At 45.1% G+C, this 22,839-nt stretch overlaps 2 protein-coding genes across 2 annotated transcripts in view; both read left to right on the top strand.

Annotated features, from left to right (window-relative positions):
* The window catches only part of LOC114050689 (kelch-like protein 7), a 55,684-nt gene extending 53,460 nt beyond the window's left edge, over window positions 1-2,224 (top strand). Inside the window, exons 10-11 of the mRNA XM_027872551.1 lie at window positions 259-356; window positions 1,813-2,224. Coding sequence (XP_027728352.1) covers window positions 259-356; window positions 1,813-2,096 — 382 coding nt within the window. The 3' untranslated portion in view covers window positions 2,097-2,224. The remainder of the gene's footprint in view (window positions 1-258; window positions 357-1,812) is intronic.
* Window positions 2,225-5,628: 3,404 nt separating this feature from the next.
* LOC114050635 (nucleoporin-like protein 2) lies at window positions 5,629-18,501 on the top strand. The gene is made up of 7 exons (XM_027872472.1): window positions 5,629-5,770; window positions 7,429-7,669; window positions 9,456-9,550; window positions 13,099-13,175; window positions 13,846-13,932; window positions 15,175-15,259; window positions 16,895-18,501. The coding sequence occupies exons 1-7, from the start codon at window positions 5,635-5,637 to the stop codon at window positions 17,467-17,469; spliced, it is 1,296 nt and encodes a 431-aa protein (XP_027728273.1). The 5' UTR covers window positions 5,629-5,634; the 3' UTR covers window positions 17,470-18,501.
* The last annotated feature ends 4,338 nt before the right edge of the window (window positions 18,502-22,839 follow it).

The following is a 22,839-nucleotide window of genomic DNA, read 5'->3' as shown; positions in this document are numbered from 1 at the left end:
GCCTTTGTCAGCTATGATAGCGCCCGCCACCACAAAGCATGTTGGGAACCGTGGGGACAGCAGAACTTCAGCCTAAGACCCAAAGATAATTTAGCACAGTTGTGTGCATATGTGTGTTCGAGCACAAACACAGTTTCATATCGTTACCGGCAAAGAGTAATTGATGAGCTTTTATAGATAACTCATAGATGAGAGTAAAAATCCTTTTTTCTTCCTCTGATCCAAACACTCAGAAGTCTGTTTCTTTTCTTTTCTTAGGTGGACTGAGCTATGTCCAATGATTGAAGCCAGGAAGAATCATGGGCTGGTGTTTGTGAAAGACAAGATATTTGCTGTGGGCGGTCAGAACGGCTTAGGTATCTCGCTTGCTCACTCCTCAGTGCTGCCCAGGAATGGCTGTTCTGCCCACAGTCTTCCCTCATTTCAGAGTACCCAAGAGTCTCTCTAATCTACAAGCATGAAGTTTGGGTTATGATTCTTTACAAAGCATAGATAGAATTCATAGATCATTGTGTGACACGTAGTAGGTTTTCAAAGTGAAAACTTGGGTAAAATATTTCCGTTGCAAAGGCTCACTGAATCTGGGCTAAACCTGCGGTATCCCATGTGGGAGAATCATGAAAAAGGGGCAGCTTGCAAAATAGAATGACTCGACTTTAAAGTTAATGGAGGAAAGAAGTCCTGGGAAACTTGGGTAGGGATTAATGCTGAGAGGAAGGGATTGTCATGACCTCGGCCCAAATTCCATCTACCTTGTGCCCAACAGTCATGGGTTCCTACTTTGTAGGCCATACCTCCTTCGTGCGTGTTTCCTTCCTCCCAGCTGGCAACCTTGCTCTTTAAAACGTCTCCTCGTGGAGGGCAGGCCTACAGGGCACGACCACTGAACTTCTGAAGGTGATCATTTTATATCAGTTTCCCCGGGAAGAAAAAGTGGGCAATACCCACTGGAGTACTCCAGTGGTTCAATGTTATTGATGCTGTCCGTTATTGCCTCTAGTGACACAGTCTTCCAGTCTTGTGCAGCTCTCATCCATGCCTTCCCATAAGTTCACAATAGATGGTCCACTCAACGAGCTAGGAGCCTTTCTTATTTTCTCTTGACGTTGGGAGGGTACCAGTGGAGCATGTAAGCTGTCCATAGGTTATATACTGCTTACAGCTCCACGCTATCACCACCTCGTCCTTCATGTATACAACCCTACATTTCTGATCAAGTTTTTTGCCCACCATTGCACACCACCTTGGAGAAACAGTTTACAAAATCTGATATAATTAATACAGTTAAGGCACTTGGCGATAGGCATTGTTTCTCCTGCTAATCCTAGTCCTACAAGGCAGTCCACCATTATCGTGAAGCGTTCCCACAGGAGGATCATGGATAAGCGAATCAGTAGATGATCAAGAAAATTTGTCTTAGTCCATCACTTTAACCATTCGCCAAATTTGACTCAAGAAGCAGCTTCTCCCTCCCTTCTCCTGACTACTGTTTTATTGTTTGGTAGACTGTTTGAAAGGCAAGCCAGGAGGAAGTAAAAGAAATTAGGAGTCTTGCATACTTGTTATCGAGAGTTGGACAATAATAAAATTCCACTGATTATTTTCCTTCATCCAGCTATCTGATTCTGCCCTAAAGGCCACCTGTCTTTTCGTTTTAAAAAGCTCTAGCAAATATTTTTATGTTTCTAACCCAAGAAAAGTTATGTCTTTATAAAGGTATTCAGCGTTTAGAGGACTTAGAAGAAATATTTATGAAATTGGAATTACGTATTGTGATCAGATATAGTAATTTCTTGTTTCCATCTTTCAAAGGTGGTCTGGACAATGTGGAATATTATGATATTAAGCTGAATGAATGGAAGATGGTGTCACCAATGCCATGGAAGGGCGTAACCGTGAAATGTGCAGCTGTTGGTGCCATCGTTTATGTCTTGGCTGGCTTTCAGGGCGTGGGTCGTTTAGGACACATCCTTGAATATAATACTGAAACAGACAAGTGGGTCGCCAATTCGAAAGTCCGAGCTTTTCCAGTAACGAGCTGTTTAATTTGTGTTGTCGATACCTGTGGAGCAAATGAAGAAACCCTTGAAACATGAATCGTTCCTATGGACGAGATATTTTCTGAGTCTCTGAAAACAATGGCACCCTGTGCTTCCATCTGACATTTTTGTTACATTTTTTTAAACTGAAATTTGTAATTGAAGTAAAATCCCTATAAAATGTTGTTTTATGTGGGTTTTCTTCCTTCACAATCTAGCAAGGATAACTTGCAAAATTGTAAGTATTCAATGAAAATAGAAGTTGCTGACCAAGTATGTTTGGCCTTGCAGCTTTTCAGGGCCAGATGTGATCATAGGGTTGTGAGATTAGATCACTAGGAAGATGCAGATAACTCAGCTCTCATTGAAGGCACTGTGCTGCCTGCTGTAATTTGCAGTTTCTGCTAAGATCATAGCAGCAGTTGAGGCAAGGCCAAGGGGATTTGATGGAACAACTTGGTTTTTACTTATACTTGGATATTAACTCAAATATTAAGGAAATACAGTTAGTTCATTTGTCGGTGCCAAATATATTCCATCCTAAAAGCTGGCAAGTACATTTAGTCCAAACTTAGGTATGGTGCACACACATAACACACGTCGCAAACGGAAATCCAAATAATGTTTGTCCAGCTCTTCGGTGAGTACAGATCATTTTAATTCCTTTTGTATTACCCTGCTAGGATGTAAACTCAAAATCTGAAGCTTAGGGTCTTTGCTTTATCGCTAAAATACCTAATGGCAGCACTCATAGGTTAAAAGAAGTCTCTGCCTTGCCATCTGCACTTTCAGTAAAATATTCCATTAAGCCCCAGGACGAGGCTGTGTAAAACACACTTCTCGTTTGCCAAGGATAACATTAATAATTGTACTGTGCGCATCAGTTGTTAAGCTTTGCACTTCATTAAACCGTTATTGATCTCTTCTTAGAGGACAGAGTTCACCTAAGATGTGCTCTGCCCAGTGTTCTCTGAAACTGTTTGTAAAATGTCAACCTTCAGGACTTAATGTCTTTTCCATATTTCAGCTTTCAAGATGATGTCTTTTCCATATCCGCCACTACATGGCCAATCAGATCTTTAGGAATCCTTTCCGTGAAGCTCTTCCCAGTAACAATTAGTTACTGATAATCTGTCTTTAGGGAATCATGTAAGCCATCGGTCATCAGTATTCATAGCTGAAATAATTAATATCCTTGTTTAACTTAAGGTAGGCTGGGCTCGATTTTGCCTCGTCTAGAAAAGATTGTGTTCAATTAGTATTTGTTTCTTAAGTTTGTAAAATACGTTTGTATTTTGATTTTGGTTGTATTCAGTGATGCTGATACTATTCTAAATTCCTAATTTCAGACATTAAAAAGAAAAAAAAAAAGAACAGTATAGTCAACGAACATATCCATACTGTAGAATTTTTCATTGTTACATTCTTAAAATCTGTGTCTTCTTCAGTAGGCTATCCATTTGCCATATCAGATACATATTAATATGATCCAGTGCAGAATGATCTGGTAGATAACTTTTTTTTTAAACATACTAGTGTTGTTTTTTAAATCCACCTGGGTAAAGTGCATGAAGTCTAGTTCATTGTTATGGTTTGTTTATGAGTAGGGGTAGCATAAAGTAAAATTTTCTTCTCTTTTTTTGTGTATCAGTCACAGGTATGGAAGTAGTTCAGAATTGGTCTATTTACTTCCTTTACTATGCTTGGAACTCTTCCAAGAAATTGCTAATGACAAGAATGATGTCCCTAACCCAGACAGGCCAGTACCTTTTTTTTTCACTGCATCCTTTCTTTTAAAGTTGTGTGCCCTGCAGTGCAGATAAATCGAACCTTTATTAATTTTTTTGAGCTCTTATTTTTTAAAGGGGACATCTGTCACTTCATGATTAAATGTTTCAGTGAACCAGAATTCATGACTTGAGTTGTCATGGTCATGTAAACATGAAAGTGTAATGTGTTGAAAATTATTGCCACCCTAAGACAAGGATCACCAACGTAACTGTCATGAACCCAACTTGAAACGGCTTGGTGAAAAAAATTTGAGCCATAAAATATGGTTCTGATAAGAAGTGAAAAATAATGCTGTTTTTTCACGGTCATTAATGATCTGGGGTATTAAAATATTCCCTTGACGTGGGTTGTTTAATCGGTAGGAACTGCATATCAGATTTATCTTTGGAATTTGGGCCTCATGCTTTTTACCAACACAACTTCTAGACCTGGACAGACTGGGAAAAGGAGGAAGAGGGAAGTAAACCTCCTCAGACAGCCTCATTTGCCAGTTTGTAAGCAAACTTACAATGTACATTCATGATAGCATTTGAAATTTTACAAAAGCTATTTCTTCACAAGCATCTTGTGTGATGCGAATTGCAAATCATATCTCTGTTTTATAGATCATGAAACTAAGCCTGGAGAAGTGATTTTCCTGGGAATTGTATAGCTAATAAGTGTAGGGAAAAGGCCTGAGGACGAAATCGGTGCTTTATGAAGCTCTCCCTCCCTCATTGTGGGATGGGTGAACTCTGAGGTTCAGTCTGACTGAAGGAGCGCTGGAGTTCAGTGTTTTACGGTGATTAACTCCCATCGAGCATTCTGGTTTCCTCATGTGGGAATTGAGGATAATATGAACACCTCCCGGGCCTGCTGAGCCAACAGCCTGACCCTGGGCCCTTTAGTTGAAGCTAGGCCTTGAGCAGAACCATGAGATGGGTGCAGGGTGACGGACCAGGGCTGGGAGGGATGCGTCCAGTCCAGCCCCCCATGGTAGGGGGACCAACGTGCCCAACCATTGACAAAGTCTGGGGTCCCTTTGACCCCCTCAAGCGGCCTTCTCCATTGTCCCCTACAGACAGCAGTGTGGGGCCAATAAAGCCTTAGTGTGGCCTAGGGGGAGTAGGCGCCATCTTGCCATCTGAGGTCTCCTTAGTCAAATTGTTCCAGGAAATGAAGTCAGGGGTCAGGGACCCCACGTCTGCCCAGAATCCCGACTTGACTATGACTGAAATTCTGAACTTTCTTCATCCAAACTAAATTCTTTAAAATCTCCAGAGGAGGGATGACCTTGTACGGGGAGCATGACCCTCCCGGGCCTCATTTTCCCTTTCTGTAAAAGGAGGGGATTTGAAACGCTGGGCTTCAGAAGGTCCCTGCTGTGGGGGCCTCGGTTTTACTACTCTGTACAATGGGCGGTGCAGGAGGTGGAGGAGTGGGCTGCATAGTGTGGAATGCGGGCTCACAAGCTGTAGGACCGCACGGGAGCGCGCCTCTAATTGAGCATGAGTCTCGTGGCCGCGCGCGGCCGTTAGCCGCGCATGCGTTCTCTGAGGCAAAGGCCTCCGGGTTAACGGTCCACTTCGGGAGTCCAGCATGGAGGCGACGCGTTCAGTGACGTCATCGCTGCGCCGCCCGGGGCTCGCCTCCTATTGGGTGTGCGGAGCTAAGCACCGCCTCCGGCCGCGCGCGTGCGGGCGCAGGAAGATGACGCTCGCTGAGGCCGCGCTCCTCGCGGCCCCGGAGTAGGAGGAGTAGCGGGAGGCCCGGGAGGCCCGCGAGGCCGCAGCGGGCGCACCGAGCCGCAGGCCTCGCCGCCGCCATGACCATCTGCCACTTCTTCCTGCAAGGCCGCTGCCGCTTCGGGGAGCGCTGCTGGAACGAGCACCCGCACGGCTGGGGCGACGGCGGCGGGGGGCGGCCTCCTCCCCCGCAGCAGTACCCGGCGGCGCCCTCCGGTACGGTGACCCCGGGGACCCCGGCCGGGTCCCAGGGCAGGCCCGCGGGCCTCGGGCCGGCGTTTACGAAGCCCCTGCTGTGTGCTGGGCGCCGAGCCGGGCCGAGGGGGCGGGGGGAAGGCCCGGAGGCGGCCCCTGCCCGTGTCAAGCATTTCCCGGCACACAGGAGGCGCCTAATTCATGCTCCCTAGACCCCGCCCGTCGTGTAGTGAGAAGGGAATCCCCCGCAGCCCGCGGCGAAGTCACGTGACTTGCCCGGGCCTCAGTTTCCTCCCCTGCCCGATGGGAACTGGGTGACGTAAGGGCCCTCCGTAAGTCAGCCTGGCGAGGTGGGCGCCGTGATCGTTCCCATTTCACAGAAGTTAAGGAGGGTCACATGATCCCAAGGCCAGAAGGCCCCCCCCTTGTGCCCCTGGGGGAGCCGGATGAGGCTTAACCCCTCCCCCAGCCCCGCAGCCGGGCCGAAGATTGTGGCAGCTGGGGGAGGGGACCTGCCCCCCCCCCCATCAGGATGAGTCCATGAGAAAGGATGTAGAGAAACCTTGGGCTGAAGATGCACAAGATGTTTGCGTCCCAGACCACCGTCGGGTAGAGAGCCAAGAGTAGTGTGTAAAGGGTGCACAATTGTCCACGTCAGGGGAGAGAGCCTTTTAGAGGCTTTTTGTCATCCCAGAGGATTGGAAGTGAAAGAAAAAGAAAAATTTCCCTTCAACTCTATTGGGAGATGCCTTCCAGCAACCCCTTTTCCTTTGCTCTTTAATAAGTTGTTTAGAGTTAAGGTATGAAATTTAGTGGTTGAGTTTTTCCACCATCACTTCATTTCTTAAAAAAAAAAAATCTGATCTCTAGGAATTCAGTCAGGGAAAAAGAATGACTCTTACCTGCAGATTCTTCAGCCTCAGCTAGGGAATTTTGGTATAAATGAGATGAGTGAACTAATGAGAAAAAAAAAATACCGTATGGACAGTACCAAGGAAAAATTGCAGTCCACGGGTCGTGATCATCCATCTTGTCTCTGAGAGTCAACTATTGGTTTATAGTAACTATACCTTAACATTAACAATTAACAGTTGCTGATATTGGAAGGATTTGAAGTACTCTACTAACACTAATTTATACCTATAATTTCTCTGAAAACCAGCAGGGAAAAAATGTCATTGTCCCTATATTAAAAGTTAAAAGACTCAAGCACATCACGTTTAGGGGCGGAGGCATCCCCTGCCTAGGACACTAATGTAAGAAACTGGTTGCTTTTTAGTTTTAGCTGTGGACTATGCACGCTTCTCTGGGGAACAGTTTTTAAATTGTTAGGTGTATGTCAGCCCAGCCTTAATAATGTGTTATTTTACTGTGAAAATATAGTACTTTCAATTCTGTTTAATAAAAATGGAGTTTTGCTATTATTTGCTTAATTGATATTATGCTTAAATCAGTTATACCATCATTGATTCTGCAAATGATAAAATTTGCCACTGTCATTTTTAAAACTAAACTGGAAATGTTATGCTTGTTGAATCCTTCCATATTCTCTAATGTTCTTAAAGATGCAATTAGATAAAACACAGTGTGTAGTTCTGTTTATGTAAGGAATGTAAAGATTCTTTTAATAAAAAGGAATGACCAATAAAGTAATATTCAGGTTTTATTTTTTATTTTAGGTTGTAGCAGAGGGGGATGGAGCAACAGTTCTCAGAGATATTCTAATGTCATCCAGCCATCTAATTTCTCCAAATCCACAGCTTGGGGGGGCAGCAGAGATCCAGGGAAGACATCCTTTGGGTCCTTTGACTCAGGGGCATCAAGTAGTGGAAGCAGAAATGTGGGGTTTTCTCAGAATAGATTCTCTACACTGAGCTCTAACCAAGTGGATGGGCAGAAAGATGACGAGGATAAACTGATGTAAGTGGCTTTGGGAAATTGACTGTTCATAGTGATAATCCTTTCTTTACATTTGTGTAATGATAGCTCATGTCTCTGCAGTGCTTGCTGTCTCATGCACAGCTTTCACATGGACTCTGACTTGACCTCTAGCACAACCTTAGTCAGTCTCAGTGGGGGGACTACAGTTTGCCTGAGGCCACACCAGAACCCAGGGCTTCAGACTTAGTCTCTGAGCATTTGACTCAAGTGCTTCCCATACCCCACAGTGCTTTATTTTTAAAGCGTCATTGATGGTTGAAACTTTTGGTGGTGGTGGTCAGTTGTGTCCAACTCTCTATGACCCCCATTTGGAGTTTTTTCGACAAAGATATCAGAGTGTTTGTCATTTCCTTCTCCTGCTCATTTGACAGATGAGGAAACTGAGGCAAACAGTAAAGTAACTTGCCCAGGGCCACACAGCTAGGAAGTATCGGAAGCTGGATTTGAACTCAGGTCCTCCTGACTCCAGACCCAGTGCTCTGTCCCCATGCTTGAACCTAGTTATGTTTATTTTTATAGATACTACTGTTAAAATTTATAATTACTTGCATATGTGCTTCAGTGTGTTAAGAAACTGAAAAGTACTATTTTAGACTTCTGGACCTGTGATCACTTCCTTTGTTGCTTGTTTTTCAGTCCTATTCAAAGTAATGAAATGCATAACTTGCTTCTTTCCTGTGAAATAGATTGAAGACATTTTTGAGGAGCAGAATTTTATGTGATCAGTGATGAAATGGCTTTGAAGTTGCTCACTGATGCTGGGATTTAGGAGCTGACTTCCTTCAGACTAGCATCCCACCCCATTGAGGGGCTTAAACAAGCCAGCTGTTTTCTTACAGCCTCTTTTCCTCTCTAGAACCCAACCAGAAAGCCTAGTAACCAGCCCCAGCAGCCTTCTAGTGGTCATTTTGAGCCCAGTGTATAATTGAAAAATAACCCCTTTTCACACTTTGTTAGGTGTGAATAAAATCCAAAATTCAGTACAGTAACCTGTTACTTAGCTTTAATTTTTTCCCATTTCTGTGAACTATTGCATTAACATTTTCCCAGTGTAATAGTGTTCTTGACAGTAACTGAGGCACAGTAGCTAAATTCGTGGGGAAAGAGAAGTTCAGGATTGCTTCTTTTGTTACATTGTAATTCTTTTGAAATGTATTTCATCGATGTATAGTGAATATATGGTAACTAGAATGTCTTGATTAGCCCAAACACTCCGTGCCCTGCCTGTTGAATAATAATTTCCTGTCTGAAATCAGGAGGGTGTTCTGCGCATTGTTGATCACAATAGCCATGAGGTCCGAGCACGGCCAGAATGGGGACAGGCTAGGGAGGCAGCAGCTGCTGAAAGTGTGACCTGCAGGGGACCGAGTGAAAGATGTGTGTTACTGTTTTTGTCAATGCACGTGTTGTTAAGGTCAGAAAATTTCTCTCCTGCGGTCTTTTGTGCTATAGCAGGTCTCCTGTTTTCTCTGAAGGCTGAGTGTTTCCATCAGTCCTAGGAGATGGGTGCAGTCTGCAGACCTTCCCCAAGACAAGGGAGGACCTTGTCGCAGCTCAGCCACCTAAAGACATTTATTTCTTTGTGTTTTAAAGAGCACTATTCAGATTAAAGAGCAAGATAAATTGGAAAATATATACATGTGTTTAAATAGATTGCCATTTGTCAGTGTTTGAAGTCGTTAAAGATGGACTTGTAATTCTCAAAGTAGTTTTTTTTTGAAGTGTAGCATTCTGAAGTCTGTTTTATTGCTTTCTCCCCCCTCAGTGAAGGAATAGCAAAAGACATGGAGGTGTGGGAGTCTTCAGGGCAGTGGACGTTCTCTGTTTATTCACCAATGAAAGAAAAGCCAAATATATCAGGTAATACAGGAATTCTCCATACGTGTGCACATTGTAGATCGCTTCTGACAGTTTTGCTGTTGGGAGAGGGAGTTTCCTCATTTGGAAGTTCCCTGTGTCCGTCTCTGTGCCAACTCCCTGATGTGTCGGGGAGGGTACGTTTCAGTCCCAAGCCAAAGGTCCTTCCGTCGGGTGAGTGCAGTCGATAGCTCCCTCCAGTGCGCTTCGCCCTCGAGTGCTGCCTTGACTGCCTTTGTGGCTTCTCTTGAAGAACAAGGGAGGTAAGCTGGCTCCTCCCTGGAGATAGGAAAGGTGCTTGGTGGCCCCTTGTGGGCTAGGTGGGACCTGGGGCCCGTGCTGCCTCTGCTGTTGCCATCACTTGTCTGGGGTCTCAGAGTGCTAATGACTACAAACCTCCAAGTATGAGAGAATCAAAAAAGACTGGGCCCCATCCCAGCTCCTGAAGACCTTGTTCTCACCAGGCCCTGCACCCAGGAAGCAGCCCTGCAGTCCCTAGTCTAGGCCTAGGAAGCTGGTGGCCTGCCTGCCATCTGGCCTCAGACAGACAAAGGGTAACACCTCGAGGCTCTCCCCTCTCCGGGGAAGTCTCCTGGTTGGCCCCTCATGGCCCCAGCGGGGTCATCCGAAGCAGGAGGCCTGAAGCTCATGCCAAGGCAATCCATGGGCTTAGGCAAGTAAGAACAGAAGCAGGACAAGTCCGAGGCGGGGTAAGCGAGGCAGGGAGGCAGGATCAAGGGAGTGAGACGCTCAGGGCTATGGAGGGATGAGTTTGCCAGGTTCTGTGCGTGTCCTGGAGGCGGGGCCCCTTTTTTAGGGCAGACCTGTCAGCAGCTACGCTTGCCTTGTTCCCTGCTGCCAAGGAGCTGGAAGGGCCCTGGTCTGCCCTCCATTTCACAACCTCGGTGGCCCCTGAGGTTGTGGGGAGCCTCTCCCTCAAAGGCTCCACCTCCTGGGTTGTTTTTCCTAGCATGTGGATCCTGCATCTCTTTGGGACTGGTTCATGACTAAAGTCTCCCCGGTACTAATCTCTCCCCCAGCCTGTCTCCTAACCTTGTGCTTTCATCCTTGTTATCCACAATAACAGCCTCGAGCACAACCCCTCCCCTCATCTCTTTTGAGCTTGGCCGTCCTCATTTGGCCTCCTAGTAAGCTCTGCTTTCTCTACGAGTTCTCCTAAACTTGCCCCAGTTAAATGGGGAAAGCTATTCCTTTCCCTCCCAAAGACTCACACACCAGGAGTAGAAAACAGCTCCCTCCTCCCTTCCCAACCTCTCCTTGTTTGTGTTCTGGACTCATCTCAGAGTCAGGATTTTGAATATATAAAATAGTTTTACAGAAGAAACCAATTGTATTGAAATGCAGATAATATCACAATGTGAATTTTTAAAAATATGTGAACTGCAGGTTAAGAAGACCTGTTCCACTGTCAGTCGGTCTGTAAGGGGGAAGGGAACAAGTATTAAGCACCTACTGTGTGCCAGGGACTGTGCTAAGCACTTGACAAAGATCATCTAGGGACAGGTCCTACCTTCCCACCATCCGCTAACGCCACCCTCTTCCTGTCCTTGACTCATATGTCCACTTAGTCTCTTGCCTGACCACCGTCTGCTCATCTACATTATGGACAATTGGACCACGTCCTCTCCTTGCAGAGGGTTCTGCTCTCATGTGCCACGAGCCAAAAGATATTTCACATGTTGACCGTGAATCCTAATAAACTCTATCCTGGGGAGATCAGGCATGAGTGAAAGAAGAAACATTTATTAAGCACTTACTGTGTCCGGTCTGTTGGCATTTCCTGTCGATGCCCCCTTCTCTGACTCTGCCGCTAGCTTGGTGTGGGCCCTCATGGCTTTTGGCTTGACCTCCCTGCCCCCTCTCTCCTGACTCTGGTCCAGCCTCCATGCAGGTCAGAACCCTTACGTGCAGAAGCCTCCTGTGTTGACTCCCTGGTGTATCCTGGGTCTGTCTGGTTTCTTGGTAGCTGTTTGCGTGTTGAGTCTCCCCATTAGGCCGGGAGCCCTTTGAGGGCAGGCGCTTTTGTCTTTTGCCTTTGTATCCCCATTGCTTAATGCAATGCCTGGCACAGAGCAGGCATTTGGTAAATGCCTATTCAGACCACTCTACCATTGAAATAGGGATTCTTAGGGGAACTGCATTAGCAGAAGGAAAAATATGTTTAGGGGGAGACTAGCTAGCAAAGGGTCTTTCTCATTTAGGAAGCAAAGACAAGACTTCTTGGGCTGGTGGGCAGAGAGCACAAACTGAGAAATGCCACACCCAGAGCTCCAGGTTGGCAGCAGAGTACAGAGAAAAGGGTTATGGCTTGGAGTCAGAGGCCCTGGGTTCAAATTCTGCGCATGTGACTTTTAGCAAGGCACAAGGCCCTTTTGGGGGCTCATTTTTCTCATCTATAAAATGAGGAGGTCACACTAGACTGGCATTAAGGGCCTTTCTAGCCCTGTATCTGTTAGTCTACAACCTAGTAGACTTGCCAGCTTCACTATGAGCAGCAGATCTACAATTTAATGTCTCGATCATTTGGCTGGAGGGAATGAAGAGCTAGGCTCAGCTCCCTGGAGTCGGCTTAAAGAACCAGGATCAGCTGAAAAGATCTGAATTATACAATTGCATTCTTTGATTTGCTATTGGGGTCTCCTGTTGGGCTTTGTAGGCACACCGTTAATAACATCGAAAGGGCAGTGAGCCGCCTTCAGGGAGCAGAGCTGGGAGATTAGGGAAAGAACTGCATCAGAACTGTGCTAAGAGATGAGAATGGGGATGGGAGACCAGCCCGGGGCCAGTAGTGCGAGAAGCGTCCCCCATCCCCCCATCCCCCCATCCCCCTGTGCTGGTCACTACCTCGTTCCTGCTGACCTGGCCCTTTGTTCCTGCCTGACTTTCTCCCCTCTGTCTGCTCCCCTCACCTCCCCACCCCGCAGAGATCCTATGGGCAGACGGACATTTCAGGGATTTTCTCATTAATGCCGCTCCCCCCATAGCCTCCTAGGCAAGTCTTAACTAGCTCCCACCTGCTCTCCAGGCTGCTCCTCCTTCAAGAAGTCATGACAAATGTGAAGATTGGATTAAATGATCTGGAAGGTTCATGAAAGAGACCTTAGAAATCTCATAATCCTTCCTTTTCATTTTACTGATAAAAAACCCCACCCAACTGAGGGTCCAGGAAACCAAGTGTGCAAGCCAGGATTCAAGCCGGGGTTTCCCAACACTGCACCCAGCACTCTCTCATTTTCCTGCGCAGATGGCAGGACGCTCTCCAGGGCAGACCATCGTCCATCCTGGTTTTCTAATAGAAGCTCCTTGAGGCTGAGGCCTTTTCAGTTTGTTCTCTGGTCCTCCATCTGCCACAGGGCCTGCATGTTCAGCATACTTAACAAACATTGCCTTGTATTGCCAACTTTTTTATACCTCTGTTCAAGTTGATTAGTAACTAATGAGATCTTTTGGGGGGCTAGCTCTGTTAGAAATTCCTATTGTTCTACTCAGATCCTCTCCCTTTTGAGATTCCAATTGATTTCGCCTTGCAGGTTTTACAGATATTTCACCAGAAGAGTTAAGACTTGAATATTCCAACTGTATAACCAGCAACACCTTACAAAGCTATGTAAGTGTATTTCCTGTTCACTTTATATTCAGACATCGTGACCAGGCATCTGACTATTTCCTCTGTTCATTATTGCTTGTTTGTAAAGTTGATGAATTTTAGTTATCTTTTTTTTTCTCTTGGGGATAGTTTGATTTATTTATTAACTTTTACTTACAAAACTTTTTTAGATGAACCAGTTACATAAAATTATGGTAACCATGGCTTTATTAATTTGGAACATCATTAGATTACTTAGAAAACCCACTGATGTAAATCTTGAAGCCCTTTCTATATGTTATGCAAATGAACACGTCCTGATGTGTCCAAGACCTCAAAGAAATAAGGCTGGGCCTTGAGAGATTTAGTAACCTTAAAAATTTTATGAACTTTGTTTCTGTCTTCTGTTGCCTGTTAGCACAGGGAGGGGTGAAGAGGATGGGTACATCTGTGCAGGGTCAATGCACATTTGTGGGTGGGCCAAAAATGCTTTTTATAACCCCTTTCAGAGCTGCAGTGGCAGATCCGATTTTGTTTAGCTTTGTAATTGGAGAAAGTTATACCTAATGGGCTTGACACGAACAGTACTTTAAATAACAGAGAGATTTTGCCTTTGTTAATGTTTAGCATTTAAAATATCCCTAAACTATTCAATAGTGACAAGCATGTTTATCCGTTGTGTTCATTTCAGTTAAGTTCTATCCAGCAATTAGTGAATCTGTGGAAGAGCAGGCTGCTTGAGCTGAAGAACATCAGTGCAGCAACCAGAGGAGCACTGGTGAGGCCCGGGGCTCAGCCCTTGGAAGAAGAAGGCTTATTCTCTTGCTGGGGAATGGATTTCCCTCTAAACAGTGTGCATATTAGGAATTATTACATGAATGTTGTCCAAAAAAGGGTTTTTGTTTTGTTTTTGAGACAGGCACTCTGAGTTTAAAGTTGGTGGTTCAGAACTTTTAGTCTCATCTTAGAGAATAATCGTATTGTCTGTTATATTTGTATCTTCAGTGCTTGGCACAGTATTTGACACAATGAGTGCTTCATAGATATCCATCTTTTCTTTCTCTCTCTCTCTTTTTCTTTCCTAAGAATACTTAGGAAACTTAAGTTTTCAGTTTTAATGTTAGTTAAACTTTTTGAGAATTGGAACAAGTTAGATTAATTCCAAGTATTTCAAGTTCAGTACTTCAGAAGTATAGAAATTGGTTTTTAAAATGGTTAGCTATAAGTATCTATTCATTGTAATGGCAGTCGACTATTATAACTGAACGCGCTTGATAATGCATGTATTCTTGGTCATTTATCAAAATCAAGAAAAAATGATTCTGATTAGTAGAAGAGGGTTCCAAATTGACCCATTTGTCTGTAATAACACTTAATATAGACTGTATAGGACCTATCAGCCTGTCATTCATATTTTTTTTTCTTTAAAACCATCTTAATAGAGGAGAAATTATGTGATTGAATAAATTATGGTATATTAATGTAATGATACTGTTAAAAAAAATAGTAAGAAGGATACTGAGAAATATGGAAGGAACTCTTCTACCAAGAAGCAGAGCCTAATTAACAGGCCCAAAGGAAAACTTTGTAACAAAAGAAGAAGAGACCGGAAGCTTCAGGTTGGGCCACTTGTCCAGGTTCCCTCGGCCACCCCCCACCTCCCCTGTCCAAGGCTGGCCTTGAACTCAGACCTTTTTGGTACAAAGGCTAGCTGTCTGTCCGCCAGACCATTTTTTGGATTTTCTGGACTTAGCCTCTCATGAAACCTGTGAGTTTGGTTTTTTTTTTTTTTTTTTTGGTAATTAAATGGATTTTAATCATGACTCAGTAGTTTATAACGTAGCCCCTGAGGTGCCTGATTATGTCTGTGCATTTGTAGTTCAGTCTGAAGCAGACACTGAAATGTGCCCTTTTCTATTTGAATTTAAGTGAAGTGAAGGGGTCTTGTCTAGGCAGTTGCATGGGAAAAGTCTTTCTCAAAATGAACAATTGAAAATTGTATTTGCATTTGTTCTTTAAGCTTTCTAAACTGAAGAACGAAGGGGGTCAAGTGGCTCCCACCTTTGGATTGCATAGTCAGCAAACCTCCGCATTTGATTCAACAGGTAAGTTCCTGAGGGGTCTGCTTAGGTTTGTCATCATGTCTCACACTGAGGAGAGAACGTGGCAGAGTGAGTGGAATGGTCGACTTGGAGACCACAATGCCATGGCCCAAGGCGCTCTCCCTGTCTGCCTCCATTTCTTCATCTGTGAAATGGGGATAATCCTGCCTGTGGTTCCTTCCTCACAGGGCTGGGGTGAGGCTCACACAGTGTAACGTGTGGAAAGCGCCTGCCTAAGTTTAAAGTCCTCTCTCCAGGGCAGTTGGAAGTTTTAGCATCATGGTTTCAGACCCAGCTTACAAAGGCCACTCCCCTTTATCCTGGCTCCATTAGACACCAAGCTCAACGGACAGCCATGAAGGGAACAACAGACTAGACCTCTCCTTCGTTCTGAAGAACGTTTATAGGATTTGACAGGCTCCGGCCTTACAAACAAGCGGAGGAGTGATTGAGAAAGCAGAGTTTGGGGTTGCCACAGCTCTTGGAACTGATTTGATCAGACCCACATGAGCTGAAGCCCCCAAAGTGTTTGAGTTGAAATGCCGTGTGTAGGGAAAGATGGATTCTGATCTTCCTGAAATGGCTGCACTAGCAAACTCCCATGTGCAGGGGGGTTTATGCAAGGAAAATACTTTCTCCTGCCCCTCACACTGACTCTGTTGACCTCAGAAAGTTCAAAGCTGCCCCCGCAGGTCCCCTGGGGGAGAGGACCAGATGTGTCTGTTAGAATGATAACAGAAGGGACGCAGCCCCAGCAGGTGACAGGCTTCCGTCAGTGGGCTGGGGAGGTGAAGAAAGTGTAAGGGTTCCTGGGGAAGAGAGCTTCAGGGAGCCAGTTGTAATAAAAGTGGTGGCCGATGGCCCAGCAGGTGTGCTAGGTATTTATTTACAGGAGCCAGATAAAGGGAAGTGGACTGATGCCTAAGCCCACTGCTCAGTCAACAGCTCTCTGCGTAATTGTTTACATAACTTAGGAAATGTTATTGTTTGTTTTGTTCTCTGGCGGTTTTTTTTTGGGGGGGGGGATACTTTTTTTTAAAGTGGAGTGAGACCAATTTAGGTTGGGAGGCCCCGCATCTTCTGCATCCCGTCTCCCCTCCATCCCCTTGCCTCATCTTTGTGGCAAGTGGGTCTGTGTTGGGATGAGATCGTGGTCCTTGTTGCTCCTAAGCCCACCCGCAGCCTGGCTCAGAGCTGGGGACACAGGCATGCAAGGTGTGGTCAGATCCCCTGCCTTGGGAATTGTTCGGGCTGAGCTTCCTTCCCTAGCGAAGATGCCCAGCCGTGGCACTGGACCTAATTAACAGTTTAAAGGGACTTTGTTCTCTCTCCCCTTCCCAGCCCTTTGTCTGCTCTTTCCCTTCCTCCTAATTACTCCCACTGCTGTGGTGCTTTAAGATTTCCCAAAGCACTTTAATCATTTCAATGCTGGGGGGTGGGGAGCATCCCAGTGTTCTCTCTGAGAAAGCAGAGTCTGGAGTTGTTGAAGTGCCCCCCCAGTGACCCTCAGGAAATGTTGGCCTCGGGACCCCCAGAGGGTCAGGTCCTCTCCCCAAAATGAAAGCCGGGAAGAGAGCCAAGGAGGCCCGCAGATTTTCTGGACTTAGCAGGTTTCTTTTCTTTTTTCTGTCATTGCAGGTTTCCCAGTGAACAGTAGCAGCAGTAGCGGCGCTCAGAATTTTAGTTTTAAGCCCACTTCGGCCTTTGGTGCTGCCCCTTCTAGCAGCAGCACGTCAGTGTTTGGGGCTGCAGTGATGCCGACCGCTCCGGCACTGACAGCTTCATCTTCTTCTAATTCGACTCTGACCACCTCTGCTCCCACTTCCTTTGGATTTGGGGAGGCGGCAGCCGTCTCGGCAGCATCTTTTTCATTTAAAAGCCTGGAAGTTTTTAACTTTGGATCAGCTGGGTTTTCAGGATTTCCTGCTTCCTCTCCAGTAGGCACAGCAGGTGCCTCTGGCAGCCCTGCCTTTGGCCCCTCGGGCTCCGGCTCCGGGGCCACGCCGTTTGGACTGTCTGCCGGTGGCTTTGGGCAGAGCGGTGCCTCGTCCACCCTCCCATCATCCAGGGGCAGTGACACAGCCTCGGCCGAGCACTTATTCACACCCAAAAACGAACTGACTGCCGAAGAACTCAAACAGTTTGTAGCAAAGAAATTTACGTTAGGAAAGGTTCCTCTCAAGCCACCCCCAGAAGGGCTTCTGAGCATCTAACAGGACCCTTTTTCAATACAAGAGAGCATGCTTTTTCAGTGGTCATTTGATCAGTGGGCACGTGTGATGTTAACTAAGATGTCCAGTCTTCGCACAGAATTTTTTTGGCTTTGAAGTATTTTATTTTCCTTGGTTATGTTTTCGTGTCCTAGGCCAGGCAGTTAGAATCACAGCACATCACCATTAGGAGCTGGGGGCTTCTCTTAATGTCATTGTGAATGGGACGACTGACTGAGTGTTAGCGGGATACCGGGTGGCTTTGTCCTGGCCCCAACCACACACATTCACCTCTTGGCACTGGAACTTTCAGAGGCTGCATCCTGGTCTCCAGCCAAAAGAGAACGTGATAGCCAGCTTACAAAATGAATGTAACAGGCCTAGAACTTTCCTTCAAGGTAAAGGGGACGTGTGTGAAGTGCATGTTTAAAATAGAACCTGAGAAGTTTTTATTCCTAGGCAACAGTAGGCATTTTTTCCTTCTCCCAAGTTTGTATCCCTTTTGATTTTGCAAAAAAAACCCCAAAACTTTCAATCCTAGGCTTTGCCAATTGAATGACTTTCAGCATTTGTATGATGACTTACATCTTGATAGCAGAGTGATTGCTGTAATCCTAATTGTTCTCTGTGTCTTCTGAAGAACATCCCCATCTGATAAATGAATAGTGGGAGAAATGGAAGCTGTGACCTGCCCCATGAGCTCATGGCGAGTGTATAATGGGCCCAGGCTTCTCCGGTTCTGCTTGGGAGCCTTCTGTGCAGAATTGTTGAACACATTTGAGTCTCCTCTTTGTCCTCAGCCCAGGAGGAGTGGGCTATTGTACCGTTTATCCTGTGAAGGACTGAAGGCAAAGACCTGCAATTACCACTTGATAAAATACATCCTAAGTTGTCTAATGTGGGAGTCTCATATGCCTCCTTTTTTAAACCTGGAGAGCTCCACAGCCAGCACTGGAGATGGTATGGCTGTGTACGTTGGTATCTTTTGGATTGGGCTGGTTTTTTAGTGGAAATAAAAACTTTGCCTAGCAACTATGTTCTGTGTGAATATAGTGTGCATGATGGTGTTCACCAGCAAAGAGCAACTGAGTTTGGCATCCTTTTGAAGTGCCACATAGGGATTTTGTAGCTGCCAGGCCCAGGACTGGGCACCAGGGCTTCTGATCCATGCACTTCCCCACCCCACTAAGCCTCAGGCAGGCAGTCCTGGAGCCAGCCTACCCCAGAGAGGTCTCCTAGGAGCCAGCTGTCTGAAACTCCTTGCCATCACAATGGGAGATGGGAAACCCCAGGAGTTTGGTAGAGGCCTCACAAGCTGTCCTGGCACCCCTCAACCGCGATAACCTTGTGGTGTCTTCCTAGTCACCTGAAGGATTTTGGACATGCCCAGATCGGAGCTGATCCTCCAGGCAGTGATTACTAGAGAAGCAGGTTAAGGTTTACAAAGCACATTATCCCCATTTTATAGCTGAGGAAGCTCTGAGCATGGAGCTGGACTCCCCAAGATGAGGGCTTTTCCTCCCCAGTCAAGCTGCCGGTAGAATTTCCATGAAGTCAGCGCTGCTGTCTCTGGGGTCCAGTCAGGCCTCGGGTTAAGCTCATGTTGATTTATTTTTACATTTGGTTTTTGTTAACACTCAGTGCCAGGATGGCCTTCCTTGCTCGTGAATCTACAACTGTACTATACAGCCCACTGAGTCAGGTTCGGGTTCTTTTGCTCCACAGTTTAGGGCCAATCCCCAGTGCCCTAGTCCCCAGCCTTATGTTATTCACAGTCTGTATTTCAGCCCAACTGGACTCCTCCGTGTCCCCCAAACAGCCTGTGTGTGCCCAGGGTGCCTGCCCTCCCTCCCCTTCTCCGCTTGACGAATTCCTTCCTGCCCATTCTTTCAGTCAGAATGGCTGCGCTGCCTCCCCCTACCCCAACCAGCCTTCCCCGATAGCCTCAGCCAGAAACCTTTACGGCATGCTTTGTCCTGTGATTCTTTAGCGTATTAACCACATGGTATTGTGTGTTGCAGTTATTCTGTCCGAATCTTCTTTGCACGTACCGAAAGCTCTTGTCAAGGTTGGCAGCCTGTCTTTTCTAAACTTTGTTAGTCAACAAGCACTTAACTGTGTCTGACCAGGCACTGTGCTAAGTGCAAAACTTTGTGTCTTGTTCAAAAGAAAAAATAATAAACTTTGTATCTCTCCCCAGCCCAGTGCTTTGCACATAGTAGGCATTTAATTAATGTTTCATGAATGAATATGAATGAATATTTCCTGCTGTCCCACCTGGCTTATTTGAATATTGATTGCCATTAAGTTGGAATCAGCTTAAATGTCGGTTTAAATGACCAATTTACTCTAATTGCTGCTTTAAGTGTGAAGCGTGACACTATCAGTTGCATTTCTGAACTGAGATTGAGTATCCTTTTTCTAAATGTTATCAGAATGAATATAGCAATTTTACACAAATTAAGGTCCCTCTCAATTCTGTCTTTCAACTATCTCTATTAAAGCATAAAAATAAGAAAGAAAAAAAAAACACTAAGGAGTGATGACCCATCAGAAGGGGAGCTCCTGTGTCCCTTCGTTGTACTCCTTCATCAGAGGCAGGTTGGAGATAGAGAAATTATGTAGCAAATGCCAGAAATCCACCCGGATTTTGAGTTTTGTCCTTTAACGGCAGGTATCAAACTGCTTCCAAGTTTTTCCCACTTAATAAACCCTTGTTGGACGAAGTTAAATCCCATCCAACTTTAAAGGATGCAGTGTTGAGGTTTGTGTTGATAATCCTAATGAAACCTAAGGATGGGGATGAAATAAACAGTAAAGGGTCTTCTGGGAAGAAAAGACCCACTTTTCTCTTGCTCAAGAAGCATTAATGGGTCATTGTTGCATCTAGAGTAAAATATAGCCTCACCTATTGGACATTAAAGGGCCTTCACCGTCTGGATCCAGCCTGGACTGAGCTGCTGTCACTACCCCTTACAGACTCCACATTCCATGCAGTTGGGTCTGCTACCGCTCTTCCTTGGACACGCAGAATTCCATCTCTCTACTCTACAACTTTGCACAAAGCCTGGAATGCTCTGGGGTCACCTCCAGCCCTTGGAATCTGTCACTCAGCTGAATACCTCCTCCTGCATTAGGCCCTTCCCCCATTGTGAGTGGTCTCCTCTGTCTGAACTATTTTGTATTTACTTTGTCGACACCTCACATTTACTTATCAGTGTACGTGCGCTGGGGAAGGCAAGCTCCTTGAGCCAAGAAGTGTTTCATTGTCCATTTCTGTCCCTATTGCCCAGCAAAATGCCTGTCACAGAGAAGAAACTTAATAAAGGCTTAGTGAATTGAATTTCTCTCCTGGCCCTCCCCCCATATCAGCAAATAATTTCAATGTGATGTTGTGATAAATGGCGGTGTTCTAGGCATTATGCAGAGACACAATAATGTTCCATTTATTCAACCTACTTCTAGCGCTCCTGGCCGTCCAGAACATAGCCCACAAATCCAGAAATAAAATTTTAAAATTCCCGGAGAAAAAAGAACATAGTTGTTATAAAGCCTCTGTACCTAACTCCCGGGAAAGCCCCAGAATAGGGGCCCTTACTCAAAAGAATCAAACCTGTAGGAATTTGGCAAAAATTCTCCATAAAGACTTTACTTTATCCCCTTCTATCCTCAACCTACCAACCTCAATCCTTTTCCTGTCTTCTACAATGTAAAGGGAAAGCTCAAAGTAACTGTTCACGCGCGCACACACTCGTGTAAAGAAAGATCCAAAGAAAAGTGTTTTTGAAGGTAGACGTTCTGCTATTACAAATTATCAGTGATAATATTCTCTTTCCAGGAGATATTACCACAGAAAGCCATATAGTTAGAAGTAATCCTTCTTTCCTGCCTTAAATTATACCTGACCAACAACTCTTGAATTTCTGAAGCGGCCATAATTAACTCTTTTAAGTTTGTCAAACTTTAGCCAAGCCCACTGGATTAAGTACACAATGTTAACCAGGCGTGTCATTTAGATGTAAAAATGCAATGTAACACTGGTGAATCTTCAATGAGGAACAGAACAGAAAAAAGAGAGAAGAAGAAGTAACATTTGACAGTGAGTTAATGAAATGGTGAAGGTGGAAATTTGAGTATTTGTGGGATAAATGAAAATGAAGCTTAATTCATTCCATTTTTTAAAAATCGTGTTTGGGTTGTGTGTCTATCCAATTATACAAGATAAGAAAGGTAATTTACAATCAATACACTAAGCTGTTGCCTTGAGGCCTTTTCTCTAACACGTATGATCAGTCAGCTGGAAGTCCATTCTTATTTCCTCAGCCATTTATAATTTAAATAGCGTTTAGGGCTGTCAGTATCCGAGCAGAGAAATCTACTAGCACTACTAACATTGAATATGAAGGTTTTTTGGCTCTCTCGGAACCTCCCTTCATGGCTCCCGTGATACTTATGTCCAATGCACATCTCCTCTACACCAAAAAAAAAAAAAAAAAAAAGACAACGTCCTTGTATGTTCTTTTGATGTTCAAAAAACTGAATTCAAAAACATTTATATGATTTTCTATTTATGCCTGTAAAAGAATGTGTTTGGACAAGTTTTTTTCATTTCAGTGGCAGTAATGGACATTCACGCAGCCTTAGATTGTGAGCTCCTGTCTTTCTTTCTATCCCCCATGCTGGTGCATAGTAAGTGCTTTATGTATGTTTATTGACTTGCCAAAGTGCTTTCAACTGATCCTCACAGCAACACTTTGAGGGAAGTGGTCCAGGTCTTCTTATCCTCATTTTACCAAAGAGAAGCAGAAGGCTTTGAGAGCACAAGGGACTTAGCCACGACCCAGTAAGTAGCTGAGCTAAGATTCAACCCTCACTCTCCCCTACTCCAGAGCCAGGGCTTCTCCTCCACCATGTTGCCTCTACCCCATTGCCTGAAAAATACTGGACTGAGGCTGAAGGCAAGTTATGGGGAAAATTAAGGACATGGTTCCCCAAGAATCTCACAGTCTCAAATGGCAGAACGTAGTCCATACTACTGAACACAGCTGTAACCTTTAAGAAAGACAAAATCTGGGGGTTAGTCTGAAAAGGAGGAAGCAAGTGGCATATAGCAACAGTTTAATAGATGTTTGTTCAATTGAATTTTTAAAAAATTTTGAAGTAGAGACAGAAAATGATTTGTTTGCAAGGAGAAGGTGAGCATCTGGGCAAAGGAAATGATAGGAACTAGATCTATGATTTCCCTGCTATAGGAAATACTCCAAAGGGGAAGCTCCCTCTGCCAACACAGGTTAGCACCACCTTCTCTGCTCCTTAGTCTTCCGCCATGGCCCAGGGCGTGCAAGGTTTAATGACTTGGCCAGAATCACACAG

Source organism: Vombatus ursinus, unplaced genomic scaffold (assembly GCF_900497805.2).
Source record: "Vombatus ursinus unplaced genomic scaffold, bare-nosed wombat genome assembly UNPS02014799.1, whole genome shotgun sequence".
NCBI classification, from domain to species: Eukaryota; Metazoa; Chordata; class Mammalia; order Diprotodontia; family Vombatidae; genus Vombatus; species Vombatus ursinus.
The sequence above is the reverse complement of the archived record's forward strand: the minus strand, read 5'-3'. Positions and strand labels throughout refer to the sequence as shown.